Genomic DNA, 12,336 nt, shown 5'->3' with positions numbered 1-12,336 from the left:
AGCAAAAACATTATTTTTTTTGAACTAATTTAATAAGACTTACATTCATACTTCTTGCTTTTATTTCTCAGTACCGTTTCAGCAATTACGTGATGCCAGCCTTTCTTGAAAAATATTGGTTGAACAACTTCCTTCAATATGCTAAACTGACTCAAGGTAAAGTGAATATTGATTAAACAGTATGAAGTTACAAGTGTATCTCAGATTCCAGATTTTTAAATACTAATGTTTCAATGAAGAATGCGTATTCCTGCTGAGTTTATAGAAATGCTTCTGTGCTACTTACAATTTTGAAAACTTAGGGTATATAGATTTATAATCGTTCTTCAAAGAACGTACTGTGTCCACGGAAGGATAAAGACACTTTTACTTAAGGCTGTGAAAATTATGTAAATACATTCAAAACAGGATGGTGTGAACTCCACATACTGGAAGATATGCCGCAATCATTACGCTTCTAAATGCCTTATGTCTGTGGCCACTGATTCCCTTTAGCCACTAACTTAACTTTCTGGAATTTTTGTACAATACTTAACTTATTTTGGATCTCAACAAAAGAAAACATACTTTTCACTTGGTTTGCCCTACTTACCGTATGAATAGAGTTGGTGACATTTGATATTTCAGGAATTTTCAGATGGAGACTTTGTAATACATAAGTCGTCTGCATCTAGTAATAGGAAAGATGAGTTGAATTATTATTGGTATTATTTGAAAGTATTCTTAGTAGCCATTTTTCACCTCTCAACTTCAGGATAAGTTTCGTATTTATGATGAAAAGTATGATATCAGATATTTGGGCATATTGGGACACTAATACAGCTTTCCACATCAATTTTATCCAGTAAATAAAAAAAATTCAGAAGAAACTACCATCACACAGCACTATTTTTGCTAACATAATGTTGTTAAAATGATTTTTAACCCCAGATGTGTGAAAGAAAAGGAATTAACATTATTGAACATGTGTCTTAAACAAATAGTTAAAACCAGAGCTGTGAAAAATTCTATTCAATGTTCATCTTCTCTAGAATAACAGCAACTGAATGCTAGCTGTAAGTAAACCTTATAGAAGAGTTTCCCTCATAAGCCTTTGTGTGTTTCCTCCAGGTAACAGCTCTCAGGGGTGGTATTCAGAGAGGAGTTAGATTTATAGGACAGCCTCAGAACTGCAGCTTCCAGCTCGTGCCCAAGACCTCTCTCATGCAGCTGAGGGAAGAAGTTAGCACCCTTACATTAGAAATTGACTTTTAGAATAAATCACGTGGAACTACTCACTTGAAAATACACTGTCCAGTAAGGTATTAAAGCCAAAAAGACAGGGATAATCTTGACAAGAGCTTTCACATCTTCTACTTTATCTTCTCTGAATGGGCCCCCACGAGACAGCTTGGCCATCTCAAACAGACTTTGCTTGCGAGGCTGCTGAAGGATTCCCTGGCTTTCGCTTTTGAAAAGAATTTGAATCATTAAACAACAAAAACTGACTTAACTGTCAAACTTGTGGCACTTGTTTTCACTATAAAAAGCTCATGCATCTCCAAAATAAGTTACTCTTAAGAGCAAAACAACTAGGCCAGAATGGATCACGAAGCGGTGAAAACTTCCATTTTAAAGGTTTCCTTATCTTCCCAACCTCCCATCACCATGCATAAATACTTGGCACTGCAACATGCAAAACTTATCAGAATCACAAAATATAGGTTATTCTAATTCATTGAATTGTTTTATAATCTGAATACATGAAAGCCTGTTGTAGAGGTGGCACCTGACATCGCTTATCAGCAGTGACTAAATCCAGGCACCAGTATTCCATGGGTTTCCCTTGAGAGTGGAGTAACCTCTTGGAAACCAAAAGGCCAGTACACATTTTGGCTGCCCATTAAGCCATTTACAACATCAAATGCAGATTATAGAGTTTTTCAAATCAGAAGGCATCCCATAAACATATCTAAGTAAAAAAGAAAGTTAGCTAATGCTTAAAAGCAGCACACTTTGGTTACGTTAACGCTTTCAGAAACTCTGAACTGGCAAGACATAGCATTCAGTTGAAAACAGCAGACTTGGTCTTGCAGCATGAAGATGCAGTGATGTCAAATCGTGCGTCTCTTTAATCCCAGAATTCCCAGAAAGTATCTCCAGGACTCCAATTTTCCAGTTTGAGTTCTCAAAGCAAAACGGCACATTCTAGGGTATTCTCTAGAGTGACTTACTGCCAGCTAGTCTGAACTAACTAGTTCCAATTCTTAGGCTGATTCACTGAATTCAGACTGTACAAAAGAGCTCATTACAAACCTATTAGTTGAACGTTCCACATGTCTCTTTCTTGAGCAACAAGAATATGAGAGAATTTTAAACATGTCTGTGAAGGCACTACCATCAGGCGGTTTTGTGATGAAGAAACTCTGACCACATAAGAAAACCATGAATGAAATCCCAATGCAAACTGTTGGGATACTATATCCAATAACAAAGCTCACATTCTGTTGAATGTATGCAATGCCTCCCAGAGAAAGAATAGCTCCCAAATTAATGCTCCAATAAAACCAATTAAAAAATCTTCTTGTGGCTTCTGGACCCCGATCTTTGACCTGGAAAAGATTAAAAACAAGTCATTCAATTTCTGAAGAAAATGAAGCCTGCTTAATAGAATTCAATCAAGTTCAATGCACTGAAGAGCTGAGGTTTAATTTAGAGTCATACTGAAATGATTTAAGTGTTCTGGACCAGCATGGTATTTGATGAAATGACACCTTACCAAGCTACCCCATTATATTATTGACCACCTAGAAGCTCAGCACAGGGATAAAAAAAGTCATATAATGCTACATAGCTTCCCCTTAGACGTCATTACTATTTCTACTGCACTCTCCCTCATTTGATCACTTTTCTAGACAGAGCTCACTCAGTTTAGAGTCCCATAGTCCAAATGGAAGTTGAAATAACTCATTTTTTGTTAACAAAAAGTTAAGCTGCCTAAAGAATCATGTATTAGTAGATCACAGTAATTGCTTCTTCCAACTGCATACACATAGTAGCTAACCATATTCCACTTTCTTAGACTCAAATGATTACTTGGTAATTAAATCACAAATTAAAATTTTAACACAGTCCTAATGCCTCTCATCAGAACATAAATTGAAGACTTGTCATTCTGACCTTTGAAGAAAAAAATAAATAAATTTAGGTTGCCTGAGATGTCACAAGGCTGCAGTAAACACTTACCCCTCTATTAAGTCAGCATTGTTTATAGTGATATTTTTCTGCATGAAGCTCTCAGTGTCTTTCCAGTGAAAGTAAAGAGACCCATGGTTTATAGAATTACCTCGTGCACTTTTCATCATCGCTCTTCATTCTGTATTGCCTACCATAAGTCACCTCGTGTCTTGTAATTAAGTCACAGGAACCCAGCATCACTCATAAGATGTGATGTAAGAGAAATTATGCAAGTTAAAATTTGAAATACATTAAAAAGATCAACTAGTCTGTAGAAGAATCCATAATACTGCATTTGTCACTGTTTCACGGCTGAAAGGCCATTAACACTGACTAGCGAGTCAGTGCCGTGCACCAGTCTTGCCGAGTCAGTTGTTTTTGATTTCTAATTGCAAGTTTCCCTTCCCCATTTGCCAGATCTTCAAAAGATTTGTGTTTAGTTTGCAATATGAAAAGCAAGCTGTGTCTTGAAGTAAGGTTTTAACACTGTCAGTTCTGATTTACAGCTTCAGGTTTCTCAGTGGTGCACAAACCCATCTGTATAATTCAACCAAGCCTAACAAAAGAAATATTAATGAACATATTCCTATGCATAATTAACAGCATTGTTAGGCATTTAGGTAGGTCTGCTACCATGTCAAATATTACAATCCCGGAGCCTAAACACAAGAAATTCTCCCTTTCCAGTTTCAACTTGGTACTCATTTCCTAATTTTGAGTCACCACCTGCAGTAGTTATCAAGTTAGGAATTCCAACTTATGTGAAGAGTTAGCAATCTATTTTATGATGAAGAAAAGGAGACTTCATAAAGTCTCGGTTCTCTTATACTTTCTACACAGAAGATTACTTCCCATCCTCCCTCTAACAAATGACCTCGCTCACATACATAAAAAAGAAAAGCTGGGACATGAAAGCAAACTTTGATAAAGTAAGAGCAGGGGCAAGCACAGCGTGCTGCTTCCATCAAGTATTGCCCCAGCCTCCAACCACTGACTCACAAGAAACTTTCTGAACCAAGGATGACTTCTATCTGCTTAATAAATGCAGCAGATCTCTGCATGAACTTGTCCAGCTTGCCTCTGAACCCAGGTCAGCTTGTAGTATCCTGTAATATCCTATAGCTTGTAATATCCTGTGGCAAACAGTTCCCCAGCTAATTACACAGTGAGAAGAACCACCTTCCTTTGTCTGTGCTGAACCTGCCCTGCGGTAGCCTCACTCGTTTTACCTAGTTCCAAGAAACAACAGAATCCATCTGAGCTTTTGCCATGCCTGGTCCACTCCTGCCTCTCTCCCACTGATCACTGTTTCCACAAACCACAGTCACATCTTCTGTCTAGCTGCCTTTTCAGAGATAGGAAGTTGTAGACAGTTCCACAATTCCTTGCATGGAAATTACTGGCCATGCCTGTGGCCCTTCCCTGAAATTTCCTTCTCCATCTCTAGTATTCTTTTTGAAACAGCAGCCAAAACCAAATGTAATGCTCAAGAAACAGAAAAACCACAGGCTTACAATGAAAAGAATCCATTTTCTGCTTCCTTGTCAAAGTACGTATACACACTAAAAATCATGTCATAGCCATGTCTGAAATACCACCCACAAACATTAATAACTAAAAAAAATTTCCCGCTGAACTAGCTTGTAGACTATTTTGTCAAAGCGGAAAAACTAGGAAGATATTTTATCAAAACCAGAAAACACTGCAGATTTAAAAGACAATCGTAGTTCCTTTCACACATCACATCAGCTGCCCATATCTTAGCTATATTACATTTACAGCAGGCTACTCAAAGTTTCCCTTTGCTGGCTATTACTTGAGCTGTATGACAAATAGATTGGTTTACTCTCTTCTTAAGTAGATGCTACAATTTAATAAGCAACAAAGAAGAAAACTGTTACAATGTTATTATTTTATTTTTCACAAAACAGCAGGAATTCTTCTTTCCCTTCTTACGCTTGCATTATTTTCGATCACCCAAGCAGAAAGAAACATCTATCACTTCCTCTGCTCCATTTCATCTGCACTGATGCATAGCAGCACCCTCCTTGTGGTACCAGCACCACTAACTTCGTTATGTTCTTAACATCCTACCAGCAACTGCAGCAGGAAAACAAAGCACAAGTATGGTGTGGGTCATGAATTGAACCTCTCCTGTGGGCTAAGGGTTTCACGTCCCTGCACTGAAAGTCAAAATCACAGAATCATAGAATCATTTGGGTTGGAAGGAACCTTAAAAATCATCCAGTTCAAATCCCCTGGGTCAACCTCCCATCGGGTCAGGCTGCCCAAGGCCCATCCAACCTGGCCTTGAACACCTCCAGGGATGGGGCAGCCACAGCTTCCCTGGGCAACCTGGGCCAGGGCCTCACCACCCTCATCATGAAGAAATTCCTCCTTATTTCTAGCCTAAATCTGTCCCTCTCCCGTTTATACCCATTGCCCCTTGTCCTATCACTACAAGACTTCATGAACAGTCCCTCCCCAGCTTTCCTGTAGCCCCTTCAGGTACTGGAAGGTTGGTATAAGGTCTCCTCGGAGCCTTCTCTTCTCCAGGCTGAACAAGCCCAACTCTCTCAGCCTGTCCTCTTATGGGAGGTGCTTCAGCCCTCTGATCATCTTTGGAGCTTCCTCTGGACCAGTTCCAACTGTTTCATCTCCTTCTTATGTTGAGGATTCCAGAACTGGACACAATACTCCAAGTGGGGTCCCCAAGAGAGGAACAGAGGGGCAGAATCCTCTCCCTCACCCTGCTGGCCATGCTGCTTTTGTTGCGGCCCAGGGTTGGCCTTCTGGGTTGCGAGTGCACTTTGCCGGCTTAGGTCAAGCTTCTCATCAATCAGCACCCCAAGTTTAAAAGATTTTGTTCCCATCATAATAAAACAGCTTAAAGACAGCAGTAGTGCCTAAAAGGTATGAAAAATGAAACCTTGTTAGATATACCATGTTTTAGTCAAACTCCTTACATGAGGAAAACACAAACAATATCAGCAGAACACCACGGTTGGACTGCAAGGCTCCCATCACTGAGCAAAGACGTTCCAGTAAAACTGTTCCTAATGTGCCCTGACACAAATGAACATTAGCCAGTATCCAATACACACGATTTATTTGCTCTAAGTAACACACAGTTTTGCACACTGGTTCAGATTCAGATATTTTCCACACCACTGTTGAACAGCCGTCTCTTGTTTAGATCATCTCCCACTGCCCAATATCGAGTCCTGACTCTCCAGTTCACTGTCCTGCATTCTTCCAATCTTTCACGCCTTTTTTCTCTACTACATGGGATAGCACATCCTTCTCAAAGAACACTAGGGAACAATACAGTAGAGCTTTTACTTCAATAAAAATATGGAATGACCAACTGCACTGTGCAAGGAGCATCCCAATTGCTCTAATTTTTCCTTTTTTAAACTATAGGGCAAATTTTAAACAAAAAAGTAAACAACCAACATACCAAACCATCACCACTCCATCAGACTAGGCAAAAAACCCACACCAAAAATCCCCACCAATACAGGCATTACAGAAGCAAATAACTCTATGCATTCTGGCCTCAGCTGCTCGGTTGCTCAGTGGCCACATGCCAACACTGCCTGCTTTCAGGAGGGCCTCAAAAGAGGAAATACAATAATCTTGCCACTTTCAAGACATCTAACAACCTTTGCAGAAGAAAATCTACCCTAACACTTGATTTTTCTACTGTCCAAAAGATGTGTGCCTTGATATATCTGGGAACTACCCTACAGATAAAGTTAATCCAAACACAGAAAGAAAAGCATGGTTACATTCTGAGTTTTATAACTAGGAACACCACAGCACTGGATTTCAAAATAGTAAAGGAATAGTTCTCAAAATTAAATTTTCTAATACAAAACACATATCAGGCTGATTATGGTCAGATGAGATGTAATCACGACCACAGTTTTCATGATAAAGAATCCCGAGTGCCTGGAACACTATGTTACGGGAACAGTGCAATCATTAGGTTATTTACAGGCACTTTCAGCAGAGGACACATCAGCCACGTTAACTCTGCCCTGCAGTGCTCTAAACTCATTCAGGATATACAGTTAACACCTTACAATCAGAACAAAATGTTAAATGCAACCAAAACAAAGGAGGCGAGGAAGAGTAACTAGATGTTCAGTTACACCACCTATGAAAAGTCACTGCAAGTACCTGACCAACAGCAGCTTCCAGAGCACATAAGGTTAATACCTAGACCTCATTCCAACTTAGATGACAGACCATCACTTCCTAAAAGAAATCCCCTGGATTTTTCAAACCCAACATCTTTCTTAGAAGATGATCTAAGTACTAACCGAAGCAGTTTGTACGGCTTGAAACCCCTCCAAAAAATCAACACAGATCGAACATTAAGAGTCTATTAAATTCTCCAGATTTTTATGTACAGAGCCAAGAATCTACACATGCATCACTGCTTCTGCATAGTTCCTGTGTTTAGATGTTCTGCTCTGTCACAAAGTAATTTCCTAGCTCTCCAGGGCTAGATCAGTTTCAAAGAAAAGGTTATTCACATGATGATTTTTTTTTTTTTGCTGCAGCTAGCTTATCTGGTGACTGCCATTCCAATGTGACAACTGATTTCTGACATCATCTGCTAATGATCAAATATTTCCTAAACCCCAACACTTCCGAGTTCCAGTATGTCATAATCTTCCCCCTCTCCCTCTTCACATCATGACAGATCCAAAGCTATGATCTCCTATTTCACTCGCATAAAAGGAAAAAGAAGATTGTTACTGACATTAGCAGATTTCATTTGTTCCTGCAATCAACTGACAGTCACAAGTGACAAATGTGACAAAATCCCTCAAACTTATCCCAGCCAAAGACACGAGCAGCCACATAACAGAGCAAGGATGGAAATGGAGAAGCTTGCCCTTCTCCTTAGCCTACAAAAGAGAGCCTAATGACAGCACCGTAGTAAAGTTTACTCTTACAGAATTCTGACCTTCCAGTCCATCACTACAGACATCAATTATTCTTTGAGAGCATCTGGAGGGAGCTCAGTAATAACAGAATACAGACTACTCAGTTATTACATAATTTCAGATTCTTCTGTTAAAATTCTGCCAATCTACATTTCAAGTCTGCTTCTTCTCACTAGTGTCATGTCTATTCAACTTAGAAACACATTGGTACTGCCCATACAAGTGCCACAATTTCAGTTTTCACACTTGTATCTACAGTCTTAGACCTCCACAGCCTCCTAAGAAGTTCAACCACAACATCAAAGTAACTTGCAGTTAATGACTTTCAATTCTTTATACAAGGTCCCCCATCCTTCCCCAGAGGCTGGAAAGTCTAAGTTCTACAAACAAACAAAGAAAAGTGTTGAAAAATCACTCTAAATACATCTTTATAACAGCAATTTCCAACAGCATCCTGCCTCTGGCAATGCTTCCATCACAACAACGGCTTTAGCAAAGCGCGAAGATTTTTGGCAGGTTATGGATTGATAGATCTAATGACCACGATGGCAATTCAGAAAGGAGATATACTGTGGGTTCAAATTATCATCTCTAATCACCATAACCCAAACCAGATTAATCTATAATTAGAACAATTATTACAGCTGATAGTAGATCAGTGGTCTACTCCTAGTGTTAGCTTTGGGTTTGAAGCTAAACCAGCTTTCACAATAATGAGAGATGATCACATTGTTTCCTAACTACGGAAAGTCACAAACTGCTACACAGAACAGGAAGGGACCGCAGAACACTCACACTAAAAAGGGGAATTGGAAAGTGCCAGGTTATACACATCACATGATTATAAACACTATTCTGAGAACCTTCTGTTCCAATATAGACCTGTATGGTGGATCAGTCTAGAAAAATGATTCTTATTTGTTAACACAGTTAAGTAAAGCTGGTCTATATCTAGTTTGCAGAAATTTTATTTGCTAAGCTGACTGGCAAAAGTTACTCTATACTAAGTTTACTTAGACACCTGAAACAGCACTTCTAAAAGCATCCATTTAACAGAAATGAAGAATCTACATCCTTTTAACTCCAGAAGAAAACAAGTATTAGAATTTAGCTTCCAGTTTTCCACAAACTGATTATTTTCTTCTAAATAAAAAAAAATCCTCAATACCCTTGGGTTCTCTACCCAAATTATACCCCATTCATTAAAATTAAAAAAAAAAAAATGTACATGGTAATTCTTAAGAGATATGCAATGAAATGTAATTAACTGAAAGGTGCTTCATGCCAGCTAAAGCACATGACATAAAATACGTATTTTGCTCTAACTGGTATTCAAGGGACAGAGGACAAATCTTATCAGCACAAGTCCAGCCAAAACATGTTTGCATTGTATTGTGGTCTCCCAGGAATGCAACTCTGGGAGACAGACTTTATTCTCAGCAACACGTATCCATCTACCCAGCAGTTTGCTACATTCCAACGCAGGGAGAAGGCACCCAAGAGGGCCTCAAACTGCACAACAAGGTAAGTGGTATGCTGTAATATATTTAACAATAGATAAACCAGAAAAAAACAGAGGAGAAAAATTTAGTCCTCAGCAGAGCTCCACTGATTATTATGAACCAGAAAGGAGTATTTCTTTTGCTTCACTCTACATAAATCATTGTGAATTCTCTGCGAACCTAGCCCAAACCTGCTTTCCGTGAAACCCTGCAGGGAAACCCTTTAAAAAAAACCCAGCTACAACAGCTACACTTCCATTGGCAATGGTTCTTCTTTTGCTCTGTTCCTGCCATTATTTATCTCTTATATTTAACGTTCATAAAGTGTTCTGGGGATAAGCAGTCAGTTTTGAAAAACACCTTACCAGATAAAGTCATATTAAAGCTATTCCACTTGATGGGCTCACGCTGCCTTAAACAGAGCAAATACACTGGGGACACACAATCCTAGGCTATAATAATGTTTTACATTTATATACTGCCTTTCACCCAGAACACCAGAAACTGTAATATATGAAATGCCAAAGAATGACAAATATAAACTGCAGAGCAGAGAACAGAGGTATGCTTGGCAAGGATATTGTGGTACATCCCATCTCTTACAAAGAATTTAATGGCATTTCTGATACTTGCATTGACCACAACTCAATGGGCCAGGGAACAGACACGTAATGGGATCGGAAGTATCTTCCTTGCTTTGTCACCAAGAAGTTTGGTTGGAAACGCTGCCCAGTACCTACCTAAGCATACAAAATTCTCAGTTTGTAAAGCACAAATTATGCTCTAACTCAACATCTGCAGTCAGCATACCACCTTAGCGTAAGCTTTGTAAAAACATACATACATTAGCGCATTCCAATTGATACTGAACTATAAATTGTCTCCCAAATATTCTTGGCTCTGCAGTGGTGATGTAATGAATTATATCATTAAAGTGGATCTTGGTAAGGTCATTTGGCAGGACACATCCTTACCAGAACAACCCAGGTAAAACCATTTCCATGTTGAGAGGGCTTTCCCATCTATCACGTGGCATACCATTAGTCTGCACAAAAATCCCACTCAAGGGCACAGTGCAGGACACAGAGAATACCTAAAGCATAAAAAAAAAGTTTGTTCTTTAGCTTTCATTTTTCACAGGATGATAAAAGGCTGAGCTCTGACAGCTACCCTAGAAGGCCCACACCATCCTTGTCAAAGCTAAACTGTTGATCAGGTATTTCACCTGATGAGCTCTGAGGCCGAATTAAAATGGGTACAATCTCCAAAACGGTGGATAATTAACAAACCATTAATGGCCATCAAGTACTCAACCCAACTCCTCGAGATGGTGATGGCTTAGCTAAATCAGGCACCACAAGCAAGGCAGGGCTATCAGGAAATCAACAGCCATAAGAGATCAGACAGCATACGGACACCAAAACCATATCAAACAGGGCATGACTTCACAGCTTCCATCACACAGGGCACAAAGCCGGATGACCTGACTCTCTCCGAGACTTCACACCTCGAGAGGCCGTGCGTTGGTAGGTACAGCGCCCACCCCACCAAAGCAAGCCCCTCGGCGTGACCAACAGCCGCCCTCTGGTTCAGCTCAGCGCTCACAAACCGTCTGTCAGCTGCCAAGTAATACTCGACCTGGTCTGCCCCAAAAGGGGTGATGTTGGCCTTGACCGACCCGACGCCCAGCCCCACGAGGACCAGTCCCACGAAGGTGGCGGTGGCACAGTAGCGGGTGGCTCCCACCTGGGAGCAAGGCGCAGCGGTGGCGTTGGCCACCGCCGGAGAAGAGCAGTTCTCCACGGGGAACAAGGGGATGTCCCCGCAGAGGCCCTGCCGGGTGTGCGGGGCGGCGATGACGGGGAAGGCCAGCATGCCCAGCAGGTACAGCGCCATGCTCAGCAGGATGGTGCCGAACTTGCCCAGCAGGGCGTCGGCCAGCCAGCCGCCGAAGGGCGACACCAGGTAGGTGATGCCCATGAAGAGCAGCAGGGCCTGGCTGGCCTGGGCCCCCTCCCAGTCGTAGGGCGGCCCGTTGAGGAACAGCACCAGGTTGGAGGTGATGCCGTAGAAGGCCACGCGCTCCAGCAGCTCGGCCAGCAGCACGGCGCCGCAGGCCAGACGCCGCCCGCGGAAAGCGCCGCCGCCGCCACCGCCGCCCGGGCGGCCGCGCTCCCCGCTGCCCAGCAAAGGGCTGCGCTCGCTCGGCTCGGCCTCCTCCATCGCGGCGCCTCCGCCCCGGCCGCCCCGGGGAGGCTTCGCCGCGGCCGCGCTCCGGGCCCGCCCCCGCGCGCCGCCATTGGCCGAGGGCCACGTCGCTCCGCGCGCCGCGCGTCACGTGGGCAGCCGGGGGGGGTGCGGTGGTGAAGGGGGCGTGTCCAACGGGGCGGGGCTGCGGTGGGCGGGGCCAGACAGGCGTGGCGGGGCAGCCGTGTGGTCAGTCCGGCAGGGGGAGCGGCGGCCGAGGGGGCGTGGCCGAGGGGGCGTGGCCGAGGGGGCACGGCGGCGCCATCACGGGGGCGTGGCCACAGGGGGCGTGGCCGCCCGTGGGGGCTCGTTTGGGCCCGGGGCGCGCAGCCGTCCCAGGCCGCAGCGGGGCCAGGATGGGGCCGGGCTGCCCCACGGAGAGGAGGCGGCACCTTCCTCCCCGCTGGTGA

The 12,336-nt window shown here is 42.6% G+C and overlaps 1 protein-coding gene across 1 annotated transcript in view; it reads right to left on the bottom strand.

The window, feature by feature from the left end:
• SLC15A4 (solute carrier family 15 member 4) overlaps window positions 1-11,942 on the bottom strand; it is a 31,133-nt gene extending 19,191 nt beyond the window's left edge. The window contains exons 1-4 of the mRNA XM_069871352.1: window positions 11,318-11,942; window positions 2,296-2,591; window positions 1,279-1,447; window positions 593-670 (exon numbers count right to left, since the gene is read on the bottom strand). Of these exons, the coding sequence (XP_069727453.1) occupies window positions 593-670; window positions 1,279-1,447; window positions 2,296-2,591; window positions 11,318-11,902 (1,128 nt within the window). The 5' untranslated portion in view covers window positions 11,903-11,942. The remainder of the gene's footprint in view (window positions 1-592; window positions 671-1,278; window positions 1,448-2,295; window positions 2,592-11,317) is intronic.
• Between the last annotated feature and the right edge of the window lie 394 nt (window positions 11,943-12,336).

The sequence above is a fragment of the Phaenicophaeus curvirostris genome, chromosome 17, assembly GCF_032191515.1.
Source record: "Phaenicophaeus curvirostris isolate KB17595 chromosome 17, BPBGC_Pcur_1.0, whole genome shotgun sequence".
NCBI classification, from domain to species: Eukaryota; Metazoa; Chordata; class Aves; order Cuculiformes; family Cuculidae; genus Phaenicophaeus; species Phaenicophaeus curvirostris.
The sequence above is the reverse complement of the archived record's forward strand: the minus strand, read 5'-3'. Positions and strand labels throughout refer to the sequence as shown.